The 26,835-nt window shown below is 38.3% G+C and overlaps 1 protein-coding gene across 5 annotated transcripts in view; it reads right to left on the reverse strand.

Moving 5' to 3' along the window:
• The window catches only part of LOC125236250 (fatty acid synthase), a 111,206-nt gene that overhangs the window by 32,100 nt on the left and 52,271 nt on the right, over nt 1–26,835 (reverse strand). For 4 of the 5 annotated variants that reach the window (XM_048142936.1, XM_048142939.1, XM_048142940.1 and 1 more), the window contains 10 exons: nt 17,612–17,754; nt 11,550–11,753; nt 10,492–10,681; nt 9,784–9,943; nt 9,233–9,402; nt 8,717–8,868; nt 8,141–8,324; nt 7,493–7,641; nt 6,944–7,128; nt 5,851–5,970 (listed from right to left, as the gene is read on the reverse strand). In XM_048142936.1, coding sequence (XP_047998893.1) covers nt 5,851–5,970; nt 6,944–7,128; nt 7,493–7,641; nt 8,141–8,324; nt 8,717–8,868; nt 9,233–9,402; nt 9,784–9,943; nt 10,492–10,681; nt 11,550–11,753; nt 17,612–17,754 — 1,657 coding nt within the window. Of the gene's footprint in view, nt 1–5,850; nt 5,971–6,943; nt 7,129–7,492; nt 7,642–8,140; nt 8,325–8,716; nt 8,869–9,232; nt 9,403–9,783; nt 9,944–10,491; nt 10,682–11,549; nt 11,754–17,471; nt 17,494–17,611; nt 17,755–26,835 lie in introns of those variants that run through there. The other variant, XM_048142938.1, reaches the window with a different exon arrangement.

Consider the following 26,835-nt stretch of genomic DNA (forward strand, 5'->3'; position numbering starts at 1 on the left):
TCAATACAATACATCTATTATTAAGGCGTTCATGATTCGATATTTTAAAGCACCATTTACGCTGTGACACATTTGATTTGAAAACCATATAAGGAATGAAATTGTTTTTTTCTACTTATCGACTGTAATCTGTCAATTAGGACACCACAGACTAAACTATAAGTGCTAACTTTTCAGTGTTGGATACTCTATGGCAGTTCCGACTCAATTATAATAAGCTCATTATAGTTGACTTTAGTTAACTGTAAGAATTTCAAAAATAGAACTTCATACAATTTCTATACTAATTTGCGATACCTGGCAAATCTTCCTGCATCTGAAACACATTTTTTTTTATCTGTCGCGTTATCGGCCAATCAGATACGGTTATTACAAACAATTGGTTGCTAGGTAATTCGATGTTGATACAACGGTGAACGACTCTATTAACATTAATTTTTAACTTGCATGAATGATGATATTTTCGTCCATTGATGATGAAGATGATGACTCGTAGAAAAAGTATTGTATACAATAGTGATATAATTAAGCTTTTCACTCTCGTACCGTACTATTAGGCCACTCAGCAACCTTGGTGGCCTAAACATGGTACTCGACTGAAAAGCTTTCTATTATACCACGATTGTATAAAATACTATTTTGGGACTTATGTATGTATGTTGTTGTAAAGCAATTTGATATTTGCTAGAAGCATTTCGGTGAAGGAAAACATCGTGAGAAAACCGGACTAATTCCAATAAAGATTAGATACCCTCCATATTGCTTATGAAGCAGGACCCTTTAAGCATAGAACGTCACATTTAATCTCCTTTTGCATCTGATAAGACATAAATTAATTATCTATTTATTTGTTGTTGACATCTTTAAGCTATTCATTTCAGTCGCAACTGATTGACAACTTAATTGTGATTAATTCTTGTGCCTTCTAATGGCGCGTTTCAAACTTTAAGATGACCTTAAAGTACGTCAAATATTAACACTAGAAAAGATATACAGGGTGTTGAACGTAATACAATACATGTTCTTCAAAATCGTCTTCCTATTGCTAGTAGTTATTTGTTTTACAAGGAGGCAAAGTTGTTGTTTAACCGCACGTGCCAATATTGATACCCGTGCACGCGAAAGATTTACACAAAATTTTTCACCACACCAACACGAACAAAATACTGACTAAAAAATCCATCAATTTATTCAATATTTATGATTCAAAATCATCATTTATAGGTAAATTCTACCAGCCAGCTTCAGACATCAAGTTAAAATTTGTATGAAATTACTTTGCACTCTTGTGGATAAAATGCAGCTTTGCTATCTGTTTTCGAATAGCAAAGAGAGCCTTTACCAGTTGGTGTGGTGAAAAACACTATGTTAGGTCACGTGGCGTTATATTAGTTAATAATCATTAGTAAGTATCATTGTTTTCCTAAATCCTGTTATTTTGGTCACAACATGGTTGCCCTACCTAGGTTGTTAAGAGAAAAAAGTTCGAACCTAGTTTTGTAGTATAAACTCGCCTTTTTGTTTACCTAGGCTGATGGTTTTGTAGTATAAAATCGCCTTTTTGTTTATCTAGGCTGATAGTTTTGTAGTATAAACTCGCCTTTTTGTTTATCTAGGCTGATAGTTTTGTAGTATAAGCTCGCCTTTTTGTTTATCTAGGCTGATATTTTATGAATAAAATGCATTCTGACTTGTTACTTGACACAATAATCAAACTCGTTGACAACCTAATAAGACACCCAACTGACGTATAGCAAGACATGCCATGACGTCACAATGAGTGACCACACTTCGAAATTTGTTTTTTTTTAGAAAATTAGCAAAATTTAATAACGTAGAATTTCAAGACCTGAATACGTGTAAGTAATTTCGTATTACGTTCATTGAAACACCAGTCAAACTAAAGGAAATAAAACTGAAAAAAATTACTCATGTAGGTAACATTTCTCATTATTGTTACTTTTGGCCTCTGTGGCAATTTATATTATATCTGTATAAAAATTACCCGTACAATTTTATCAGCTCTCTTTTAAAATATATTTAAAAGATAGATTCAAAATAATTTCAACAAAGATTTCGACGGCCCCTAAGTAAATTATCGAAACTCAAATGTTTTGTTTTTTTATTCTTATCGGAATCGCTTTGTATAGGGCTATATTTTTTTATATATATTAAAAAAAAATTCAGAAAATATGAATTTTAGCGAAAATCTCACACGTAAAATATTGAAACTAACACTTAAATTAGTTACAATGCGACCAAAACTATCGATCAAAAGTCGATATTTTATTTGTACAAATATTTTTTAAAGAACAAATTAGGTAATCAAACCAGAAACATAAATGCTAATTCGTCATTAATTATCTTAATCAAACGGCTGAAAGAAAACGAAAACTCCCAAAATATTCAAACATTGAAAAGAAAATTATTAATAGGATTTAATTAAGATTTTCGCTGCAGATTCGCTCAAGGCTTCATTTTTTGTACATTAAGGAAGGTTTCAGTTGAAAACCTTTTCACTGAAGATTCAATGAGTTTTGAAGATGTATAAAGTCTAAATATTGGATTAAAATCATCTAAGATAAGACTCCGTGTTTGACTGTTTCAGCCACAGATGTCATATAATATAACACAGATCAAGGAAACGTATCTACTTAGCGTGTCAAATGAACGCAGTAAAATCCACTGAGTTGTCCGTCTTTATTCGCAGCTTACAGCTTTAGGGCGTCAATTTTTGTAAGTTGAAGTCAACAAAAACATAAAAAATGCCTCGTTACGTGATATTAAATTGCAACAACACAAAAATTATGAACACTCAAGGGCCTGAGACATATTTAAAATCACAGGTAAGTAACAACTTCAGGATAAAATCTGACACGCTCGGCCCCTGTACAAATAGATGAACTTTATTTCTTCTATGTATCTAGTTCTGTGGTTTCAGCTGACAGACTTCTGATACCAAATGTGTTGCTGTCGCGACAGAAGATATTTCTACCTACAGAGAGTGAGAGAGAGAGAGAGAGAGAGAGATTACTACAATATTTTTCGGAGGTGAACGATTAGCTCCTTGTACAATATCTGCTGAGCCGCGGTCCTGGGTTCGAATCCCGGTAAGGGCATTTATTTGTGTGATGAGCATAGATATTTGTTCCTGAGTTAATGGATGTTTTCTATGTATATAAGTATGTATTTATCTATTTAAGTATGTATTTCGTCGCTTAGCACCCATAGTACAAGCTTTACTTAGTTTGGGGCTAAGTTGATCTGTGTAAGGTGTCCCCCAATATTTATATTTTTTTATATTTTTAATACAATACAATACAATAAAAATTCACTTTATTGCACAACCTCAGGAATGTACGTAGGAACACACACATTACTTGTATTTTGTATCATTAACTTAATCGTCAAAATCAAAATAGGTAGGTTATATAGGGGCTACACAGTGGAATCCATTTCAAATAACTAATTTTGAAACAGAATTCGATTCAGGGAGGAAATGATGCCAGCATATTAGGCACTGTGCCTTACATATCCCACTATTTAGATTTTTAGTTTTTAATTTTGAGACATACCTAAGTAAGTTATCTTATTTTTTTATTACACCACTGTTACTTACAAAAGGGGCGGCTCACTCCGCGAGTCTATCGCCGCGCTAAAACTACATGTCGGAGGCCGCGGCGCATTTACTGGTGACAACCTTCGCGCGGCGCAATAGAATTCAATGTCGGCTGCTCGCGTGCGGTCGCTTTGTTAATGTAGGTATGAATTTAAAATGGCGGCATTTTGTGAACATCAATGGAGTGAGCCTTCTGTACTTGTACTATTATCTGCGCTTACATTTACTCTGTCCTTTTAACTGATTTTGATGTCAAAATTGCTGTATTATATTAGTGGGAATGTTATCTTTGGCCCGGATTAGAGGAGTTCTGATTGTATCAACATTCATTTACAATGCTTTGACAGTACACAAAAGCGGCTTTTAGCTAAGTAAATAAGAGAGTTTATTTTAGGTCAAACGAGACATTTCGTAGCCAAACGAGAATAAATAAACCAAAATATGTTACTTTGATATGAATACATTTTAACCATGATATGTCATTAATTTTACCTTAGCCAAAGATGATTTACATACGATTAACAATCTCCATACTAAGAATCGTACCTCATTTTTTTAGCGCCACCTATTAAATACTATCATAACTACACTGATGATACCTGATACGATGACGTGATATCATGATATTAAAATAAAGAAGTATGTCATTTGTTCTTATAAACAATAAAAACACGCAAAAAAAATTGAGGAAAATATGATTTTGGCCACTTCCAGGCTGCGAAACAGCGCCATCTAGTTTTAAGCCTAAAAGATCCATACATTTCAGGGGTACCTACGCTTTTTTTGTATGGGCTTTGTCTGTTCCGGTATTATATCGTCACTACTTTAAAAAAAACTTGTATCTTCGTCTGTCAATGAAAAGAAAATTGTAGTAAGTATGTATGGAATGCATATAGACTTACTGCGTTTTTACTTTGAGGAGCAGCGTGAGATACGAGATTTTTTCAAAGTAGTGACGATATCGTTCTTGCCTTAGCTATCATTTATTCTATGTTCAGTTGATGGGAAGCACTAACTGCTGCCCATGGACAAAATTAACATCAGGGGAGACACTTATACGTTGCCAGTAACCTAAAGATCTGCTTCTTCAATAACCCTGTGTCATAGCGCAAGGGAAATACCTCGAAACGTATCTCATTCCATAACTTGCACGTTCTGGGCAAAAACGAGCGAGAGACCCGTTTTTTATGGGCTTGCCACATGTCCAGAAAGTCTGTCTTTATAACACTTTAAGTTCTCGCGTTTTGTACACGTTTTTTTAAAGACACACACGGGTCGAACGCGATAATAGTACATTATACAAGTGCGTAAAAAAGGAAGTTCGAAACGAGTGCCGATAAATTAAAACACGACCGACGAGTTTAAATCGACACGAGTTACGAATTTACTTTTCGCACGTGTATCATACGACGTTTTTCAGTACAGATGGCCATCTAAAGTTTCGACCTGGCAAGAAATGAACCACATCTCGCACTAGTGCGTATAAAAAGCACCATCTGTACTGAAAAATAACATTACTACCTTTACTCCAACGTTTCATCCAGGTTGCACTAGCCGTGATCGCGAAAGACCAGGTGAACGTAGCCAAATGGCATTTCTCCGACGCCAAACGAAAGCGATACGCCGCTGGCTCTGTCGCGCCAATACGCAAGCGCGATAGAGATAGATATCTACTAGCGCTTCGTTTCGTGAGCGTTTCGTGAGCGATTGTGCCATTCGGCTAGCCACCCAGGTGTACGTAGCCAAATGGCATTTCTGCGATGCGAAACGAAAACGAAACGCCGCGAAAGGTAGTCTGGCTCTGTCGCGCCAATACGCAAGAGCGATAGAGATAGATATCTAAGTACGAGCGTTTCGTTTCGTGAGCGTTTTGTGAGCGTTTGTGCCATTCGGCTACGTACCTTAGGCGGCTTTTAAATAAATAAATAAAATAAAATAAATAAATAAATATTATAGGACATTCTTACACAGATTGACTGAGTCCCACGGTAAGCTCAAGAAGGCTTGTGTTTCAGGTACTCAGACAACGATATATATAATATATAAATACTTATATACATAGAAAACATCCATGACTCAGGAACAAATATCTGTGCTCATCACACAAATAAATGCCCTTACCGGGATTCGAACCCGGGACCGCGGCGTAGCAGGCAGGGTCACTACCGACTGCGCCAGACCGGTCGTCAAATAAGTCTGTCTTTATCATGTTAGATCAGTAATTCACTTACCAGTCTTCACTGTGCTCCCACTCGACTAAATGAGCCATCATGGGAGTCCCCAAGGACACTGGGAACTGGATGTGCGGGTAGATTTCGGCTAGGTGCGGGTTCAATCCGGCCTCGTACAGTCTGAAAGAAAGTTTCACTTTAAAATAATGCACAAAGATATAGGAACTACAAAACTCTGCGGCCAATAATTACTTATACCTAAAATTTAGATAATCATTATCATTACAGTCTAATAAATGGTCAAAATTACGTCCAAATACGACTGCCATTGACATTAACATTAAATAGTAAGCTGGATCGATAAATTCTGCGTTAGCTTTTCGTAAAAAACCTTTCTTTTTAACCAATATTAGCCGTTTTTTAGATGGTGGCGGCATCTATCGGTCTACTGCGACGTTTGCAAAATAGCACTTTCAATAAAGATTTCGGACGTAAAAAAACATTGTCCTCATGTCCCTTCTGAGTGAGTGGTACATTCATGACGTCCTACTTCAGAGAGATCCTCAAAATGACTGGCAGAAAACCATGGGATTCAATCCCTAATAATAGTTATTTAACCAGTGGTGAAGACATACATATTGTCATCAGCACGGGTAGCATGGTCGCGCGATAGACGATAAAATATCAGGCCGTCCCTATCGCACTATTAGTAAGTGCGATAGGAACGGCCATATGTTTTATCATTTATCGCGCGACCATAATTGCCTGCCAGGTTATTTCAGCATGAGCAGTAAGTTCAGAAAATCCTCATTTAATGAGCATCGCAGAATCTGCAGCATACCATAAGGTAAACTTCCTTAAAATACTTACTTTCCCAATGCGCTGGTGGCCCAGCGGTAAATGCGTGCGACTTTCGATCCGGAGGTCGCGGGTTCGAACCCCGGCTCGTAGCAATGAGTTTTTGAGATGAAAACATCGTGAGGAAACCGGACTAATTCGAATAAGGCCTAGTTACCCTTCGGGTTGGAAGGCCAGATGGCAGTCGCTTTCGTAAAACTAGTGCCTGCGCCAAACCTTGGGATTAGTTGTCAAAAGCGGACCCCAGGCTCCCATGGCAAATACCGGGATAACGCAAGGAGGATAATTGACTTACTTTCCCAAAGCAGTAAGGAAGACCTGGACGTTATCTTCATGTCCCTTCTGCGTGAGTGGTACATTAACGACGTCCTTCTTCAAGGAGCGACGTAGGATGGCTTGCAGTAGACCATGGGGGGCAATCTCAATGGTGATAGCGTTGGGATGGATCAGGCGGGATGCTTCTTCGAAGAGGACCGGACTCTAAAATAGTTAAAACCAAGTTAGTATGAGCAAGGTTCCAAACTGTTATGCGCTTTGTCATGCAAAATTAGTGTACTTGATTCTTAGGGATGTCAACATAAGAAGATATTATTTTGATTTAATTATAAATAAATGCCAAATACTACGAAACACTGACTACAGCTTTTAGTTTACCCAAGGTTGGAATCGAACCAGAGTCGTCGGTACCATTCGGCTACTTGATTTGAGTTATTAAGCAGAATTTTTCCGAGTATACCTATATGCATTTATACTGAAGGCTTGAGGCGCCCCTGGCCATCTCTTAGGTGCTGTATGGTTGAAATAACATTCTAAAATAATACTTCTAATAGACATTTCAACTCACCAGAAGATTGTTGGTATGGTATTCAGCAGAGGAGAACTCAGCCCTCTTATCGTTCCAGAAATGCTGTGGCACTGATGTGGACACCCACTTCTCCGAACGAGGTTTGGGGTCGGGAATCACCTCCTTAAGGTACTTCAGGAGGGTAGGACCTAGATGAAATGGACTAATTAAAAACCAACTCTGCTGCATTATTCAAACTTTGGTCATACTATGAAACCAGATTATAAAGAACTTACTTAGGTGGTTTGGAAGGATTACAACAAGACGATGTCATAGTTAGCTCTGTTGTGTTCTAAAATGGGTAAATTAGTCCTACGTACCAGTCTCTGCGATATGTCTATAGTGAAATGAGAAGCAAGGTACTTCTTTGGCGAAGATAAACTTGGCAGTTAGCTTGCCGACAAGTTCCTTTATGACATCAGCTGGACCTAGATCTTACTTATCCTATCTATCCTACCTAGACCTATCTAGAGGGATATATGTTTTTTTTTAGAGGTGGAGGTAAATCCTCATTGGATACTGCCGACTCGGTCTTCGACTGCATGCCCGACTCTTGGAGCAAGGAACTTCCTTGGCGAAGATGCCCTTGGCAGTCAACTTGCCAATAAACTCTTTCATAGCATCAGCTGGTCTGGACATCGTACTTACCAGCCTCAGCGATGTATCTGGAGTGATACGCGATGTTGGAGCAAGGCACTTCCTTGGCGAAGATGCCTTTGGCAGTCAGCTTTCCAACGAATTCTTTCATGGCGTCAGCAGGGCCGGAGATCGTGCTGGACTCAGGGCCGTTGCGGCAGGCCACTTCGATCTCGTGGGGGCACATGGTCTTCATCTGGTAAGAGTAGGTAAGAGGATATTAGTTGTGATGACACTAGTCACTTTATTGAAACATCGTGTGAAGATGAAGAACTTGATGTGACCAGGCAACGGAAAATACTCAGATTTTTAAAGAAAACCAAAAGAGCTTAGATTACGGCTCAACCATGACAATCGTTCAACAACAAATTGTGCAAAAGGTCCAATGACAATTTGGGTGAATTTTTTTAATTTTGATTGGCAATTTTATCAACAATATAATTGTCGTTTTGGCTACGTTCCAGCATAACATACTGAATTGTAGTTTGAGGTTCATGCAAGGTGCGCTATTAGAATTTTGCTAAATTTTGTACTGTTTGTACTACCTATTTTATAGGATAAAAACATTTGTTATTTCTGCAATCTGACCTGCTTGTATCCAAGGCCGACAGCAGCCATGGATCCCTTGATGAAGGGAGTCTCAACGGAAGCCTTGCCGCGGTAATAAGCCGCCAGGATCATCTGTTCCGCGGTAAAACAACCATCTGCGTATGCGCAGCCGAGCTCACCGACGCTGTGACCTGAGAAGATAATAAGTTTATGAAGACTTGGAAAAATAAGGGAAAAGGGAGTTAAAATACTTTGATTAATCCCTTGGATTCCAGAAAACCCACTTTAAAAATTGATAATTTTTTGGACTTGATCGTCCCACTGGAAATAGATTTTGACATTTTCAAAAATACAATTGCTAAACATATTGATACAGTGTAGTAAAAAAGCTGTATTATATATGAATCAGTCATCAATGCAAAGGCGTTCAATTAACGTAGCTCTCTCTAAGTGAATATAATTTTTTTCTGTTCTGGATCAAACCAAGTTTTATAACAAGTAAAATTTACAGTATGATGAGCCTACGAGCAACCAGTTCTGAAACTGTTAACTTACCAATGATGTGATCAGGTTCAATGCCAATAGACTTCAGCACATCAGTGAGACCGATCTGAACAGCGGCGATGCCGATGAACGAGTGAAGGATGTTATCGTAGATCTTTGGGTCGGGCTCCGTGATTATTCTGGTCAGGTTGATGCCTTTGGGCTCGAGGGCTTTGTGACATCTGAGAATAAAAAAAGGAGTGTTAGTGGTAAGGTTGAAAAATGGCTGAAAAGTATAATAGATTTCTATTTAGTGGTGACGCTATCTGCACAGTAAAATGATAACTTTTTACTGTGCAAATAACGTCTTAGCGTCACCACTAAGTCAGCATCAAATATCTAATGATAGAAAAGTGGTCCAGTATATCATAACAAATCTCTTATTCTTTATCTTTCTATTATTTTCAGAGTGACGTGCTTATGCTCAATTGAGATTCTGGAAAATTGGTTCAATAATTCCTATTTGGACATTGATTTCTGGTTAACACTGATAAAAAACAGACCTTACGAAATAGAGAAGGTGATAGTTTTAAAGAAAGGATTAAAATATTACAATTTCTTACTTGTGAATAGCAGCAGCGAATATGGGTATCCTCATCAGCTGAGTGGCCATACCGGCCCATTGGGATCCCATGCCGGAATACACGAACCAGACGGGACGCTTCACGCCGGAGAAGTACTCCATGCTGCGGGCCATAGACTGGCTCTTTGTTGGGGTCGAGCCTGAACAATACGTTTATTTTATCACAACAGTTTGAAACCAGTCCATTGGTAAAGATGATACAGCCATTAAAGTTCCAGAGCCTACTATTAAGATAACATCATCATCATCATTCGCTTCAAAGTCTATAACAGACTATACAAGCAGTGTCAAGTGGGGCGACAACGTTTTTCATGGCTATGTAAGCCAATACGGAAGCGACAAACATGACCACAACTCGGGCAGGTGAAGTGTGTACTTGGCGAACATGTATCGCGCTGATGACGCTTGGCGAGGACCAAGTTAAATTAAACACGAGGCGTATGACTGTCAAATCTATAACTTTTAATTTTTAATGCATTGTTTAGGTAACTTTATCATAGTAGATAAAGAAAAAGTCAGGCCAGGTCCCAATTTAAAACTAACCACGTCAGCAAATATGAGACCATTTTTAGTCTTTTTATGTTTTCTATTTGTATATTTTTTTTATTTTGTGTATTTGTAAGCAAGAGCGACAGCAGCCATGGAGGCCTTGGACTAATAGATTATTCCTATTTCTATAAATACTTACGTAGCAACGTATATCCCCTAACAACGTGTCCACCAATATCCTCATCATGGATAGCGTGCCATAGTCTGACTTGCTCAGCATCCACCGTCCTCGACTCCAGGTCATCCAGGATCTTGGCTACGGCAGACTCCGTACGGCCAGATACGCAGACTAGACGGGGCAGGTCGTCTTCTGGTAGACCATTGTTGATCTGATGGGAGGATAAGGTTAGGAGTTGAGTTGAGTTGTGTGTTCTATCGCCTGTACAATGGGTTGTGTTCTGAGGAACTGTTTGACATGTTGCCAACGTCCACTTTTAATCATCGCACCGCTCGCCATCGACAAGGCGCTCATCCACACACCGTGCAACCTACATGGTCGCGTACCGTGCGGTTTCAGAGGAATTTCCTCCCGCGGACGCTCCGGCTATGGAATGAGCTCCCTGCCGAGGTATTCCCGATGAACTACAGTATGAGGTTCTTCAAAAAAGGAGTGTACAAGTTTCTAATGAGTCGGCAACGCGCAATCGCGCATGTGACACCCCTTGAGTTGCAGGCGTCCATAGGTTACGGTGACCGCTTTCCATCGGGCGGACCGTATAACTGTTTGCCACTGACGTGGTATTAAAAAAAAAGAGTTAAATTAAACATTGTGAAAAATCACTGCATTGTATTGGCCTTCCACTTTTATTCCACTTTTTCCGACGACGTTTCCGCTCAAAACTAAATTAAATTGAATGAATGGTATAGACAGATAATCATGGTGGTAGTGTATCTTATGTCAAAGAAGTTCTGATTGAAATGAAATGAAATATTTTCAAAGGAGGAAAAATTAATCAAAGGTTACTTTGTTAAGGCTTCTGATGAAGCCGCCGCCAATATTTTTGGCTTTTTGATATGCCTAAGGCTGTGTAAGAGAAGAAAAATTACATTGTCCTCTTTGAAAAAACCAAGAGCTCGAGATCTCGTGTCGCGACAAATGAATTTGAACAGTGCAAAACCAGAAAAATATGAAATAGAACTGTTTTGATTTATGATTCTGTCTGTTGAAAAAATAGCTTGAAATGTTTTTTAGTTTACCTTAGGCCTGGCCACATTCTTCAACAGCACATGGGCGTTGGCACCACCAAATCCGAAGCTGTTAATAGAGCACATTCCCTTGTTCCACGGGTGCTTCTCAGTTACCACCTGAAGGTGGCCGTTCACCAGAGCCTCGACGCCCTCGCGGGGGGTGTGGTAGTTCAGGTTAGGGGGGATGTAGCCGGTGGTGTAGGCGATGCACATCTGGGGGATGAAAAAAGTTGATTATAATGTGTGTGTGTGTGTTGATTGTGTGTTGCTATACGCCACCCTAAGGCGTTTAAAGAATTGAGGATGGATAAATTCGCACACATCCAGCAAGCCTCGATGGCGCATTTGGGAGCTTGATGGCTCCGGCAAAACAGGTTCCGGTCGCAGATTCGAGTCCTGTCGGAGGTGTGATTTTTTTTTCACTTTTCCTTTAATTTAAAAATGTATAATGTCTTTGTACGTGGCAAAAAAAACAAGAAACTCAACAATTTAATATAGGTTAAAGCCACGACATTTTTTTTTTATACTACGTCGGTGGCAAACAAGCATACGGTCCGGCTGATGGAAAGCGGTCACCGTAACCTATGAACGCATGCAACGCAAACAGTGTCACATGCGCGTTGCCACCCCATTAGAAACTTGTACATTCACTTTTGCTGTGTTAAGTACACAGCAAAAAGGAGACATAATCCGAGGTGCTAGATAGATGGTTTTTGTGGTCACTTTAAACACATATAAGAATGTGAAATTTAGCGGCTAGTGGATAGGCACGCGCAAGTGGAATTCAGGCGTCCATAGACTACCAACATGGTATATAGAAAAGAAAGGACCACAGGGACATTGTCGTCATCGTCATAATAAACACTGAGTGACTTTATTTTCACAAAAACAGTTTTTTCAGTACAGATGGTGTTTTTTTTTACGCACTAGTCCGAGAAGTGGTTCATTATATGCCAGGTCGAAACTTCGGACGCTCATCTGTACTGAAAAACGTCGTATGATACTCGTGCGAAAAGGAAATTCGTAACTCGTGTCGATTTAAAACACTCCCTTCGGTCGTGTTTTAATTTACTATAGTGTAGATAATAAAGAGAGATTTATAATGTTAGAAGTACTATTATTTTCAGCTACATTTATGCAGATTCACCACAGCTTTGCATAACTTGCATAAGCGCAAAATATAATCCAAGAAAGCAAATAAAAATGTGCACTAAAGCTTAAGCATTTTCTTTGAGCGTACACAATTTTCAGCAAATCCTAGCGCAATGCATTAAGATTTTATTTATCTATTTCTTTTTGGCTCACTAGCTCTATCCTTTATCCGTGGAAGAAGGAACTAAGTGTAGATTATTCTGCTTTTTATACAGCTTTTTGGTCGGAAAAAGAGTTAAATTATTCCGTGAAGATACAATGGCCAGCTTCTACGAAGCTTTAAGTCCTTAATATATTACTGTGAAATTCTCTCGAGGTCTGTTTGGAGCTATATAAGGTTTTATTTGTTGGAGCAAATAATGGAAAAGTGGAGGAGTCAAATGTGAAAAGTCAAGTGATTTAATTTTACTAGTATTACTCGGTTTGATAATACTTTTGTTTATTAGTATCGATGTTGATATACGAGAAATATACAATTTTAGGGCCGGTTGCCAAGAATCAACTTGATGGAACCGATGAGAAGTAGCTTGTTGCGACTCGTGCAAAAGATCTCGTCTATCCAGTACACTCAGTTCAAGCTTACTTGTCCAATCATGTACACAAACACTGCTGGAAAACATTATCTCACTTTTCTCTGGAATTGCACATTAACCATCACTAAAAATGTATTATACACTTAAATAAACTCAAAAAGTATTGTAATCGATCAAAAAACCACCGAAATATATCATTTCTAAAACGATTTTCATCAATAATTGTAATTACGAACGGATGACATCAAAAACTCCTGACATTACGAAGTCTAAATTGTCTATGAGTCGTAATGTTGGGATGACAACTTATCGTTATGAACGATCGATATTAACGTTTGAGTTTGTATAGCTTGGAAAAAGTACGTTGATATTAATTACAATAATTTATCAGATTTATTAACAGACTTCTTTACGCTTTATTTCCTACCTCTTTACAATAAATATTTTACTATAAGTATATTTTTTGTTGTATTAATGTTAATGTTAGGTACTATAAAATGAATACTGTACTAGCCTTTTCCATAGGATTGTTGCAAATGTGACGAAACCTAGTTAAATTTTGGTTTTTACACAGATATTGTGTGACGTAATAGATCAAGAGCCCAGGCCCGCCAGACCTTCCTCAAATTCTCAAGGATGAAACTTTGGGACAATGTAGAGTTCACATCGGCGTTTAATGTGTGCATATTTTCTAGTTCGGCCCATCGGCCAATTTTTTGCTATCAAGTGATGAAGGTGAAAAAAAAAGTGCTTACTTTCCTTAAATTCTCAAGGCTGATTTTTATATATGTGTTAGAGCACGTTGTTAGAAATTGGTTATCATCAATGCCAGACCGTTTCCGCCGGCCATAACTTTTACCAGACGCGACAAAGTTGGCAAAAAACGACTCTAACTTACCTCATTTTCTCAAGCCTGATTTTGATATATGATACGCAGGGACCTATAACTAGACCGTTTGTAAGCAGCCAGACCAATCGGATGGACCCAACCATCCGCCAGACCGACTTAAAGTTTCGATATGAGCATTAGTAGAATTGAAATATTCCGGGTCTATAAAAGCTAAAAACTTGAATTTTCTACATTAAGCTACGTGTATATTGTATACTTGACGTAATAAGCGACTTTCAAAAATTTTACTTCTAAGGAAATAAAAAAATGAAAGTTTATATGTGGTGCAAGATTAATTTTAAGCTATGAATTTTATTTACACTGCGTAAGTACATGTGTATTTTATTATAAATATAACTTTTACCAGACGCGACAAAGTTGGCAAAAAACGACTCTAACTTACCTCATTTTCTCAAGCCTGATTTTGGTATATGATACGCAGGGACCTGTAACCAGACCGTTTGTAAGCAGCCAGACCAATCGGATGGACCCAACCATCCGCCAGACCGACTTAAAGTTTCGATATGAGCATTAGTAGAATTGAAATATTCCGGGTCTATAAAAGCTAAAAACTTGAAATACTGCTTTCTCTGTTAGTCTTTTCGGAGAGAGAACAGTCGTGGGTTTTTATATTGGACTCCATACATTTCGCTAATCTTCTCCTTCCAAACAGACTCTAATGTTACTATTATTTTGTTATGATGGGAGTTATTATTTAACATTATTATAATTACTAACGGAGTAAAATTTGGTTGTACTTGGTTAGTAAAGTACCTATTGTTACTCCACATTTTTAAGTCAGCTTTCCAATAATAGTAGGTGACTATTAATATTTAGTATTGTTTTTAAATATTACCTAACAATTAAGTAAAAATTGGAATAGATCTGATATTTGTTATGACTTTTAAAAATAGTAGAATGCTTTTTATTGTATTCTAGTAACACGTCTTTGATTGCAAATCTAAACTTCAACTCTATTATAACCCGTGTAGGGGATGAATATTCAAAATGAACGTTCAACAACTTTTCTTGCATTATTCAACGATTATGCTTTTGTAAAAAAGTATAAAGTAAATTGAAATATATTCGATGTAGATTATTATTCTATCTTATATTGTAATAATTAGTATATGCCATATTTATACATAGTGTGAGGTCCCTCGCCCACAAATTAAAAAGGATCGATCTTAAAACTAATTTTAAACCACCTTGTTCGACGACCGAAAAAAAAGTTTAATTTACTTTTCTTCTTTTATTTATAATAAAATACACATGTAGTTACGCAGTGTAAATAAAATTCATAGCTTAAAATTAGTCTTGCACCACATATAAACTTTCATTTTTTTATTTCCTTAGAAGTAAAATTTTTGAAAGTCGCTTATTACGTCAAGTATACAATATACACGTAGCTTAATGTAGAAAATTCAAGTTCTTAGCTTTTATAGACGCGGAATATTTCAATTCTACTAATGCTCATATCGAAACTTTAAGTCGGTCTGGCGGATGGTTGGGTCCATCCGATTGGTCTGGCTGGTTACAAACGGTCTAGTTATAGGTCCCTGCGTATCATATACCAAAATCAGGCTTGAGAAAATGAGGTAAGTTAGAGTCGTTTTTTGTCAACTTTGTCGCGTCTGGTAAAAGTTATATTTATAATAAAATACACGTACTTACGCAGTGTACATAAAATGCATAGCTAAAATTAATCTTGCACCACATATAAACTTTCATTTTTTTATTTCCTTAGAAGTAAAATTTTTGAAAGTTGCTTATTACGTCAAGTATACAATATACACGTAGCTTAATGTAGAAAATTCAAGTTTTTAGCTTTTATAGACCCGGAATATTTCAATTCTACTAATGCTCATATCGAAACTTTAAGTCGGTCTGGCGGATGGTTGGGTCCATCCGATTGGTCTGGCTGCTTACAAACGGTCTAGTTATAGGTCCAGGCGTATCATATATCAAAATCAGGCTTGATAAAATGAGGTAAGTTAGAGTCGTTTTTTGCCAACTTTGTCGCGTCTGGTAAAAGTTATATTTATAATAAAATACATATGGTACTTACGCAGTGTAAATAAAATTCATAGCTTAAAATTAATCTTGCACCACATATAAACTTTCATTTTTTTATTTCCTTAGAAGTAAAATTTTTGAAAGTCGCTTATTACGTCAAGTATACAATATACACGTAGCTTAATGTAGAAAATTCAAGTTATTAGCTTTTATAGACCCGGAATATTTCAATTCTACTAATGCTCATATCGAAACTTTAAGTCGGTCTGGCGGATGGTTTGGTCCATCCGATTGGTCTGGCTGGTTACAAACGGTCTAGTTATAGGTCCCTGCGTATCATATATTAAAATCAGGCTTGAGAAAATGAGATAAGTTAGAGTCGTTTTTTGCCAACTTTGTCGCGTCTGGTAAAAGTTATGGCCGGCGGAAACGGTCTGGCATTGATGATAACCAATTTCTAACAACGTGCTCTAACACATATATAAAAATCAGCCTTGAGATTTTAAGGAAAGTAAGCACTTTTTTTTTTCACCTTCATCACTTGGTAGCAAAAAATTGGCCGATGGGCCGAACTAGAAAATATGCACACATTAACCGCCGATATGAACTCTACATTGTCCCAAAGTTTCATCCTTGAGAATTTGAGGAAGGTCTGGCGGGCCTGGGCTCTGGGTCTATAACCAAGATTAGATTGGCAGGAGTAGCTTGTCTCGACAAATGATCAGTGCTTATATACATACACATAAATATAATCACGCCTGTATTCCCATAAAGGGGTTGGCAGAGCACATGAAACTACTCAAGTTTCAGTGCCACTCTTGACAACTATAAGGGGTTGAAAAAAAAAAAACAAAATTGTGACATTGCAGTGACAGGTTGCCAGCCTCTCGCCTAGGCTACAATTTAACCCATATCCCACAGTCGTCTTCTACGACACCCACGGGAAGAAAGGAGGTGGTGAGATTCTTAACCCGTTGTAAACTAACGAAAACCATTTACTGTAACCCGTAAATGTCCAGGTGATACTGAGAAACTTTTACTATGGGATCAACCCCGAAATCACGAAAATATCTTCTGACAGTTTCATAGGTAGTTTTATTTTATAGTAAGTATTTCCTATGGGAGAGTAAATTTTTATTTCGCGTTTTGGGTGTTGGTCCCATAGTAAAAGTTTCTCAGTATCACCTGGACATTTACGGGTTACAGTAAATGGTTTTCGTTAGTTTACATACTGTATTATATAGGATACAGAGCAGACGATACACGGCTATAGCTGCCTACCTACTGGGTCCAAGATTGGACTTCCAATGAGAAGCGACTTGTCTCATAAAGACTGGTTACCTTGGCAACGGAGCAGAGGCCAGAAGCGAGTTCGCTGTGTCCCAGATTCTACTTAATGGAACCGATGACAAGTGGCTTGTCTCAACCCGTTCAAAAGATCTCGTCTATCACAACCAGTATATTCTCTTCAAATTGGTTACCTTGGCAACGGAGCAGAGGCCAGAAGCGGGTTCGCTGTGTCCAAGATTTGACTTGATGGAGCCGATCAGGAGTGGCTTGTCCCGACCAGTGCAGAAAATCTCGTCTATCGCGACCAGTTCTTCGGGATCACCGACTTTGGTACCTGTGTGAAAAACAATGTGGTTATTATAGATTGATTTATGCTTCTAGTTTTTGCCCGCGGTTTTGCTCGAGTTAGAAAGAGACAAAATGTAGCCTATGTCACTTTCCATCCCTTCAAATAATCTACTGTATTGTATGGTGTAATGATTTATATAAATAAATAATATAAAGAAGGCTTGTGTTGTGGGTATTCAGACAATATATTACGAGTAAACAAATCCATACTAATATTATAAATGGGAAAGTATGTGTGCCTATTTGTTTGTCCGTCTTTCACGACAAAACGGAGCGACGAATTGACGTGAGTTTTTTAATTAATCAAACAAACAGACACACACACTTTCCCGTTTATAACATTAGTATGGATATACATACATCATACCTACTTAAAAGTTTTTGTTGAGATCCCTAGATGAGTTGTAGCAAAAACTGGGAGAACAATGACGTGTTTTTTGCAATAAATGTTTGATTTCTCTGAGTAAGGTTTTGCTTAATTATTCTAATGATATTTGAATAATTTTTATCCAAACGAACCTTAATATTAGATTGATTATGGATCAATATATTTCTGTGATGAAAGATATTGAAAAATAAATATTTTGTCCTTCATCACCCAATCGCTTTTGTAAACACTGTAGCAAAATAATATTTCTATAGTGATCTCGGGTGCATAGCGTCACTACTTTTAAAAAAACTTGTATCTTCGTCTGTCAATGAAAAGAAAATTGTAGTAAGCATGTATGGAATGCATATAGACTTACTGCGTTTTAACTTTGAGGAGCAGCGTGAGATACGACATTTGTGTCGCTTAACTTCAAAAGTGGGTAAATCCATTCTGCTATAAGGTTGATTATATAATAAAATATAATATGATCTTAAAGGTAATTAACCTTATAGCAGAATGGATTTACCCACTTTTGAAGTTAAGCGACACATTTTTTCAAAGCAGTGACGATAGTGTTTTTAAAGTCACGTAAAAACTACGAGGAACATAATTTTCTACACGAGTCTATTTAAAAACCACAAAATACCCTGTATGCGGCGTTTCTTACCGTGTGAGCATTATTAGGTTAGTGTTCGAGTCACAGATTATTCTTCTAGATATAGCATTAGCTTTTCGTATACTGTCAAAAGAGGGACGTAGTAGGACTCGACCGAGTCATCAAAACCTATGCGGCGGTGACAGAAAACTGTGCCAAACTTGTTCTTTCTCTGTAGATTTGATGGTTGAGTACTAAGAGGAAGGGTGGTTCAAACCCCCGGAATACCCTCCCCGTATTATGTATTTATGTAAAGACATGATGATGATGATGATATCCTGTTATCCCTCATCAGGGACATAGGGCTCTCAGAAGGGATTTCCATTGTTCGCGGTCCAGCGCGGCCTCCTCCAGCTCCGCCCAGCCGAGGCCAACTGATGCCGCCTCTTTTTCCACTGTGCTTCTCCAGGTGGTACGTGGGCGACCTTGCCCTCTTTTTCCGGGAATTTTCCAGGTCAACCCTTGCTTGGATAGGTGGTTGTTTGGCCTTCGTAAAACATGACATCCAGCGCCATTTCCGCAGCAGAATTTCTTTGTCTAAAGGGTTTTGACCAGTCAGTTCCCATAGTCTGATATTGGAGATGGTCCGTGGCCAGTAGACTCCTACGATTCGCCGCAAACACTTGTTTACAAACACCTGGAGTCTACTGGTTATCTCTTGCTTGACGGGCCATGTCTCGCATCCATACAGGAGGACCGACTTTACGTTAGAGTTGAAAACCCTTAACTTAGTGCGGCGAGTGATGACTGCGGAAGTCCAGACTGGTTTCAACTGCGCATATGCGGCGCGGGCTTTGTTGATGCGAACTTCAACATCCGCTTCTGCACCTCGCAGGGGGTTCATGACACTTCCCAAATATGTAAATTTTTGTACTTCTTCCACTGGCTCCCCGTTTACTAGCAGTGGCGTTACATTCGGGGCGTGCAGGCGCATAGCTTTCGTTTTCGCACAGTTGATACGCAATCCCTCCCTTCTTGCGACAGCGGCCAGGTCATCGGTCTTCGACTGCAGATTGTCTTGTGATGTAGCGAGTAGGCACAGGTCATCAGCGAAATCAATATCTTCAAGGGTTTTGCCATTGACCCAGGGTAGCCCCCTTTCCTCTTGACTGGTAACTCTGCGCATCACATCGTCCAAGACAATTAGGAACAGCAATGGTGATAGCAAACAGCCCTGTTTGACTCCAGCGGTGACGGGTATCGGATCTGACAATTGGCCCCTGTGCATTATTCGACAAGTGGATCCCTCATAAAGGCATTTGATTATTTCTATGACCTTGACTGGTATTCCTCTTTGCTTCAGTATTCTCCATATGCTTCTCCACTTTACCCTGTCAAAAGCCTTTTCAAAGTCTACGAACAGGAGATGGAGCTCGCCTTTCATCTCATGACACTGTTCTAAGATCATGCGCAGAACGTTAATCTGATCCGTACACGACCTTCCCGTTCTGAATCCACTCTGTTCATCCCTGAGTCTGCAATCGACAGCCGCCGACATTCTGTTCAGCAAAACCTTACACAGCACCTTGGAGCAGACAGGCAGCAAGTTTATTCCGCGCCAGTTGGAGCACTGGGACAGGTCTCCTTTCTTGGGTAGCTTGATAATTATCCCCTCCTTCCAACTTTCAGGTACTCGTCCCGTTTCCCAGATGTCTATGAATAGGGGATGCAACACACTAGCCATTGTCCTCGGGTTGCTCTTCAGTGCTTCTACCGGGATGCAGTCATTTCCGGGAGCCTTTCCACTCTTCAAACTTTTTATAGCACAGGAGATTTCATCGAAATCTGGAGGGTCAACTTTTATGTCCAGTACCTCCGCTGTTTCAAATGCTTCTCCTTCGTCAAGCTCGTCATCCAGAGTACGGAAGACTTCCGTAAAATGCTCGTGCCACCTACACATTTGTTCTTCAAGCGTGACGAGTATCTTTCCAGCGTTGTCTACTATGGGGCGTCCCGCAGCTTTTCTATTGCAAAGCTCTCTGCCGGCCTGGTAAAGTTCTTTCGTATTCCCCGTATGTGCTGCCAACTCGGCTTTTCTGGCAATAGATGCTGCTCTCTTACGCTTGTCCCTCCTAGCACTGCGTTTTATGTCGCTCTCACAAACGAAGTACTCATAGGCTAAAGATTCTTTCGTGCCTAGATCGCTTTCAGCGTTAAGCCTATCTTTAATGGATTTGCGATGTGTTATTTTATCCCAGGTCTCCTTAGATATCCATTCCTTTTTTGTGAGGCTTTGGTGTCCTAGGAAAGTATCACAACATTTGCGAAAGGTATTTTTTAGCAGTTGCCAATGGTCTTCGACTGACATTTCTTCATCTTTCTGGGAGTTGTAGTGGTTGTGAACTTCCGTGCTAAAATTCTGTCTAGTGACTTCATCCTGCAGCTTTGAGACATCGAACCGCCGAGATGATGTGGTTGCTGTATTTCGAACCTTTGCTATCTTCAAGCGTATTTTGGCTACAATCAGATGGTGGTCACTGTTTATATCTGCTCCTCTTCTGTTGCGTACATCCAATAGGGAGTGTCTCCATTTTCGACTAATCATCACGTGATCTATTTGGTTCTCCGTTCTTCTGTCTGGGGAGATCCAAGACACATTGTGACAATTTTTATGCGGGAAAATCAAACCTCCAAGCACAAGATCATGTTCACAGCAGAAGTCCACTAGCATGTTACCGTTTTCGGTTCTTGTCCCCAGAGCATGTTTCCCTATCCAAGGTTCTATGCTGCGGTTGCTATTTCCTATCTGAGCATTATAGTCACCCATGCAGATCACAATGTCGCCTTTTGGGATGTTTTGCATTTCTGTGCCCAGCTGTCTATAGAATGCTTCCTTCTTAATCGAGCTCGCCGAGATGTAAAGACATACTAAATAAATTATACTAAAAGTTGACAGTGTTACAAATTTAAAGAGATACAAGCGATGACAACACATTGGCAATTTCGTTTTGAGAGCCGCCCTGTTGCTCTGAGAGTTGTGAGATTTTCAATAATCTTGCAAGATAGAAGACTTCTAAATACGGTGGGCCCTTGCAGTTGTGACAATACCAATAACAATTATCATCAAAAAAGATAAATAGGGAACTTTACTGTTCTTAAAATAAATTATTTTATACCTTGCACGAAATAAAGCATCAGATAATTATAAGAAAAACGTGAACAGATGTTATTTGTAAATCCAATTTCTATTTAATAAGTCAGGTAGAAATATATTAAGTAACTGAATTGACCGTGACGTCATTCAATTCGATTTCATATTAATTCCATGTTAGCGAGTCGTTCAAATTCGTTTTGACAGTTCTTAAAAAGAAGCTAACTTGACTAGGAGGCAAGTAGCCTATTAAATGTAAAATTTGGCTGTCGTAAAATAAAATGGAATGAATTTTCTTTTCACAAATATGATGTAAAACGAAACAAGCGGAATACATTTTATAAGTTTAAAAGCATACTAAATATTTTAGTCGTGCTATTTAATTATTATTCAAATAAGTTACACAGCATAACAGTAAAACCAAGGCACTGTGGAACTAAAAAATAAAAACAATAGGTATAGCACATAAATAGTAAAAAACAGATTAAAAACAGACGAGAAAAAAAACAATATTCTATTTAGGTGAGGCTATGTTGAAATGTGTAACGCTTCCGTCAAACCTTTACGAAATACAGGGTCTACACTTGGTAATCTATGCTCAGATGTTACACTTTGTACAACAATGTTGTAGTTTCATCACAAACGAGCCAAATTGGCCACACTTTGCTCTTTAAACTTTGCATCTTCTAGTTATTTTCTTCTTGCATCGAGTGCAGTTCACAAAGGCTTTATAACAGCAAGCTTTGACTTTTAAACGCTAACTTTTTAATAGTTTCTAAGTTTGCCAATGCCAATAATGTTAAAAATGTAATAGGGATAAATTAATATATTAACATAGGTTTAGCCCGCGGCTTCGCTCGCGTTAGAAAGAGACAAAAAGTAGCCTATGTCACTCTCCATCCCTTCAACTATCTCTAACTAGTTTTGCCGTGAAAGACGGGCAAACAAACAGACGCACACACTTTCCCATTTATAATATTAGCATGGATTTTATTTATAAATCTACATTTAGGACTTGGACCCTTACAATCTCGTATTCATTTCAGAACCTGGGGGCCGATTTTTGAGTCTCACGGCGTTCGAATTCAGAAAATTGTCACTGAAAATAATAGGCAATTCACCGTTTTCAACCGGTATTTTAGTGAAAGTGAGATTCAAAAATCGGCCCCCTGTAGTGTAAATTTCATTCTACAATACCTATCTATAATATTATAATACCTATGCTTCATTGTGTTTGATGAAAGTACTTTGACACACTATAGTAAATGGCCTATTTTTTTTTAAGTTTAACAAAAATAGTGTGAATCTTTTAAGGGCACATGAGGTGTGGTGACGATTAGGATAAGTGGAAGAAAAAACTACAAGTATTAAAAAAAAAAAAAAAAATATCCAATTTTAATTTGAAAACTTGTATTTGGCATGGCCGCAGCTGCCAGCTTTTGCCCACACATATAACATTTGCAGTTTGTTTTTGTCAATTTTGTGTAGATTAATTGATTGATTGTTTTTTTTAACATAAAAATAATTAATTTTTTGAATATTGTATAACTAGCTTTATTAAAAGTGTGTGAACTCGCCTTAAAAATTGTTTATGGTCATGATTCGTTAATATTTCTTGTATGTGGGTAGCTTTTGCACATTGTAAGATTTCCTCAGTCACCCGTTGACCACGAATGCTGTAAAGTGTTCGAAACGTTGGGATGAATTGTAAATTCATTATACGCGATTTAATCCATTTCCATAGTTTTATTTCACAACATATAACTTAATCTAATAACCCTTTTAAAATTGTGTCCTATCCCTATTTCCTCTATCCCCGCTCATGCATGGACAATAAAAACACCCACGCGTTCCATTTTGCCTCCATTTCCCCTTTAGCGAACAAAGCCCACACAATTAGTTTATGTTTAGCCTCCCTGTTTAAATCGAGCCGTGCATTTTAGCGGGAATATCCTGGGAACTATCGCGTGGATATTCACATTTTTTTATGGGATAGGAGGCAAACGAGCAGACAGGTCGTTTGGTGGTAAGCGATCACTGCCGCCTATGGACATCCGAAACACCAGAGGTGTTGGAGGTGCGTTGCCAGACTTTAAGATGGGTGTACGCTCTTTTCTTGAAGATTTGAAGGTCGTATCGGTCCGGAAATACCGCAGGCGACAATTCATTCCACAGTTTAGCTGTGCGAGGCAGAAAGTTTCTCGAGAAACGCACAGTTGAGGACTGCAAGTCATCTAAATGATGGAGATGGAAATGTTTAATTTGTTTTTATCTTAAAAAAGGTCGAAGGGCAGACCACGTCAGAGTACTGACCGGTGGGGATCTTCCGAGGATAGGGATACGTGGAAGAATAAGAGGGAGGCTTTTGGCCATAAAAAAGGTGTGGCATGAATGAAATAAAAAATGAAATGATTCAGATGTTTCTCCTGAATTTCGGCAGCTGGCCTTTTAGCTAGAAGTACAATCGTAGATTCTCATTGGTGCGACGAAGAAGACAGAGAAGAGAAGAGAGAGAAGAAGAGAGAGAAGAAGAGAGAGAAGAGGCATATAATTTGCCACGGAGCATTAACGATTGTTCTCCTGTCTAGTGGACCTGTGCACTGTTTCACCCCAGTGACATTGACACTTTGACGAATATTTCTGGGTTGATAAGTATAACATTGTTTCTCACCGTCAATATTTCCTTGTTAAACAGGCAATGAACGGCGATGTGCCATGTCACTGTCGGGCGGCATTTTTCATTATTGTGTCATAGGCCACTGTTATATAAGATTGATCGGAGTGGGGCCCATTTCTCGAAGCTACAAGTTACCATTTACAAGTGAGGAGTGTCTTTTCAAAAGGGCTTATTTCCATTTTTTCTTTTTTTTTACTATGAATGCAGTTGTTCTTAGTATAGAAAAGTACGCGTTGTTTTGAGATAAAAGTTCAAAAAATCTCGCCTTGATCTTTAAAAAAAAGATTAACATCAAAGTTTAGAACACATTTTGAAAAATGTGTAATGATTATTTATGTGGATAAACCAATGTATGTATTACAACAACATTCATATCAACTAACGTTAATACAAATCCAAAAATAAAATAAAACTATTTGAAAAAATAACATTTACGCTACAAGGCCACAACAAAAGGGCTTAATTCCCAAGAGTTCGCATCAAAAGTGCTTAATTCTCAAAAACATATGGTAATTAAATATTTATTTAGGTACACATGTTGCGTTTGATGTAATCATAGCATTAACGTCAACTTACAATATTACAATTTTGCAAATTAAATATTAATTTCAAAATCAATACCGCGGAATTATGTTTTTCTCGATTTACCAAAAAAAGTTAAAAGTGGAAATAAGCCCTTTTGAAAAGACACTCCTCATTAGTGGTTGTTTGGTGGTTGTCACTGTCTAATATGACAAGTTGGAAAGAGACTTCCGCTTGTAACTTGTAACTTTCAGTTTTGAGAAATGGGCCCCTGGGGCTCGTTTCTCGAAAGGTACAATCCTTGTATTACAAGTGTGTTTCCATGACAACCCATACGATTTGACAGTTCGTGCACTTGTAATACAAGGCTTGTACCTTTCGAGAAACGGGCCCCTGGTAGTCTAAAAGAACACCTTTCAAAAAGCAGTGAGTTTTCTCATGTTTAATTTATAATAAAAATTCACATTTTAATGGTCAGAAACCTTTTTAAACCTCTTAAAGTTGTGAAAAGTCTAGATTTTCGAACGCTTCGAGTGTGGATAGTTCATCTTTAAGTACCGCGCTACATTTGAAAAGTCGTTCTAATTCTAATATAGACTTTATTAAATAAGCATAAGTTACAAGTTCCAATAGATTGTAGACACGGGAATACTTAACATGGTAGGAGTTAAGAAGACTTGACTTTTAGATTCTTCAGAACTTTTTAACGTCGTTATGGACTTTTTAACCGATATCTTATTTCTTACGATGTATTTTGATTTCCGATTTTTATTTGTTCATTTCATTATAATATTCTCTTCAGCGCAGTGCATTACTCAGTATTATCATATCACTATCCATATTAATCCATACTAATATTATAAATGGGAAAGTGTGTGTCTGTTTGTTTGTCCGTTTTCGTGATTTTTAAAGTGGAGATACTTGAAGGGATGGAGAGTGACATAGGCTACTTTTAGTCTGTTTCTAACGCGAGCGAAGCCGCGGGAAAAAGCTAGTATAGTATAAACAAAATCGCTTTGAGGTGATCTTTTTAAAAAGAGTTTACTTTGGTAGACTTGAAGCCACAAATTTTGCAACCTTAGCGCTGGTAGCCTAGCGGTAAGTGCGTGCGACTTTCGCTCCGGAGGTCGTCGCGGGTTCGAACCCCGGCTCGCACCAATGAGTTTTTCGGAAATTATGTGCGAAATGTCATTTGATATTTGCCAGTCGCTTTTCGGTGAAGGAAAACATCGTGAGGAAACCGGACTAATTCCAATAAGGTCTAATTAAGTAGACTTCGGGTTGGAAGGTCAGATGGCTTTCGTAAAACTAGTTCCTACGTTAAATCTTGGGATTAGTTGTCAAAGCGGACCCCAGGCTCCCATGAGCCGTGGCAAATGCCGGGATAACGCAAGGAGGATGGAGGTACGAGTATTTGTATATTGTATCGCTGTCTGAGTACCCACAACACATGCCTTCTTGAGCTTATGGTGGGACTCATTCAATTCGTGTAATATCTTTATTTGTTTTTGTTTCTTGTGCATTACTTGTAAACTATGTGAGGTGTGCAATAAAAAGTATTGTATTGTATTTATTTTTATTTATTTATAGCATAGTTGGATCTTAGACTAACGGAAGTCCAATTTGTAGACTCAATCGCCTTTTGCCAGTCCTGGCATTGCTGTTTTCGACATGAATAAACAATGGTCGTGACAAACCAGGTTTCCCGAAGCTTTGTTGCTTTTAATTATTTATCTAGGTTCACTGGGTGAG

The sequence above is a fragment of the Leguminivora glycinivorella genome, chromosome 19 (genome assembly GCF_023078275.1).
Source record: "Leguminivora glycinivorella isolate SPB_JAAS2020 chromosome 19, LegGlyc_1.1, whole genome shotgun sequence".
NCBI classification, from domain to species: Eukaryota; Metazoa; Arthropoda; class Insecta; order Lepidoptera; family Tortricidae; genus Leguminivora; species Leguminivora glycinivorella.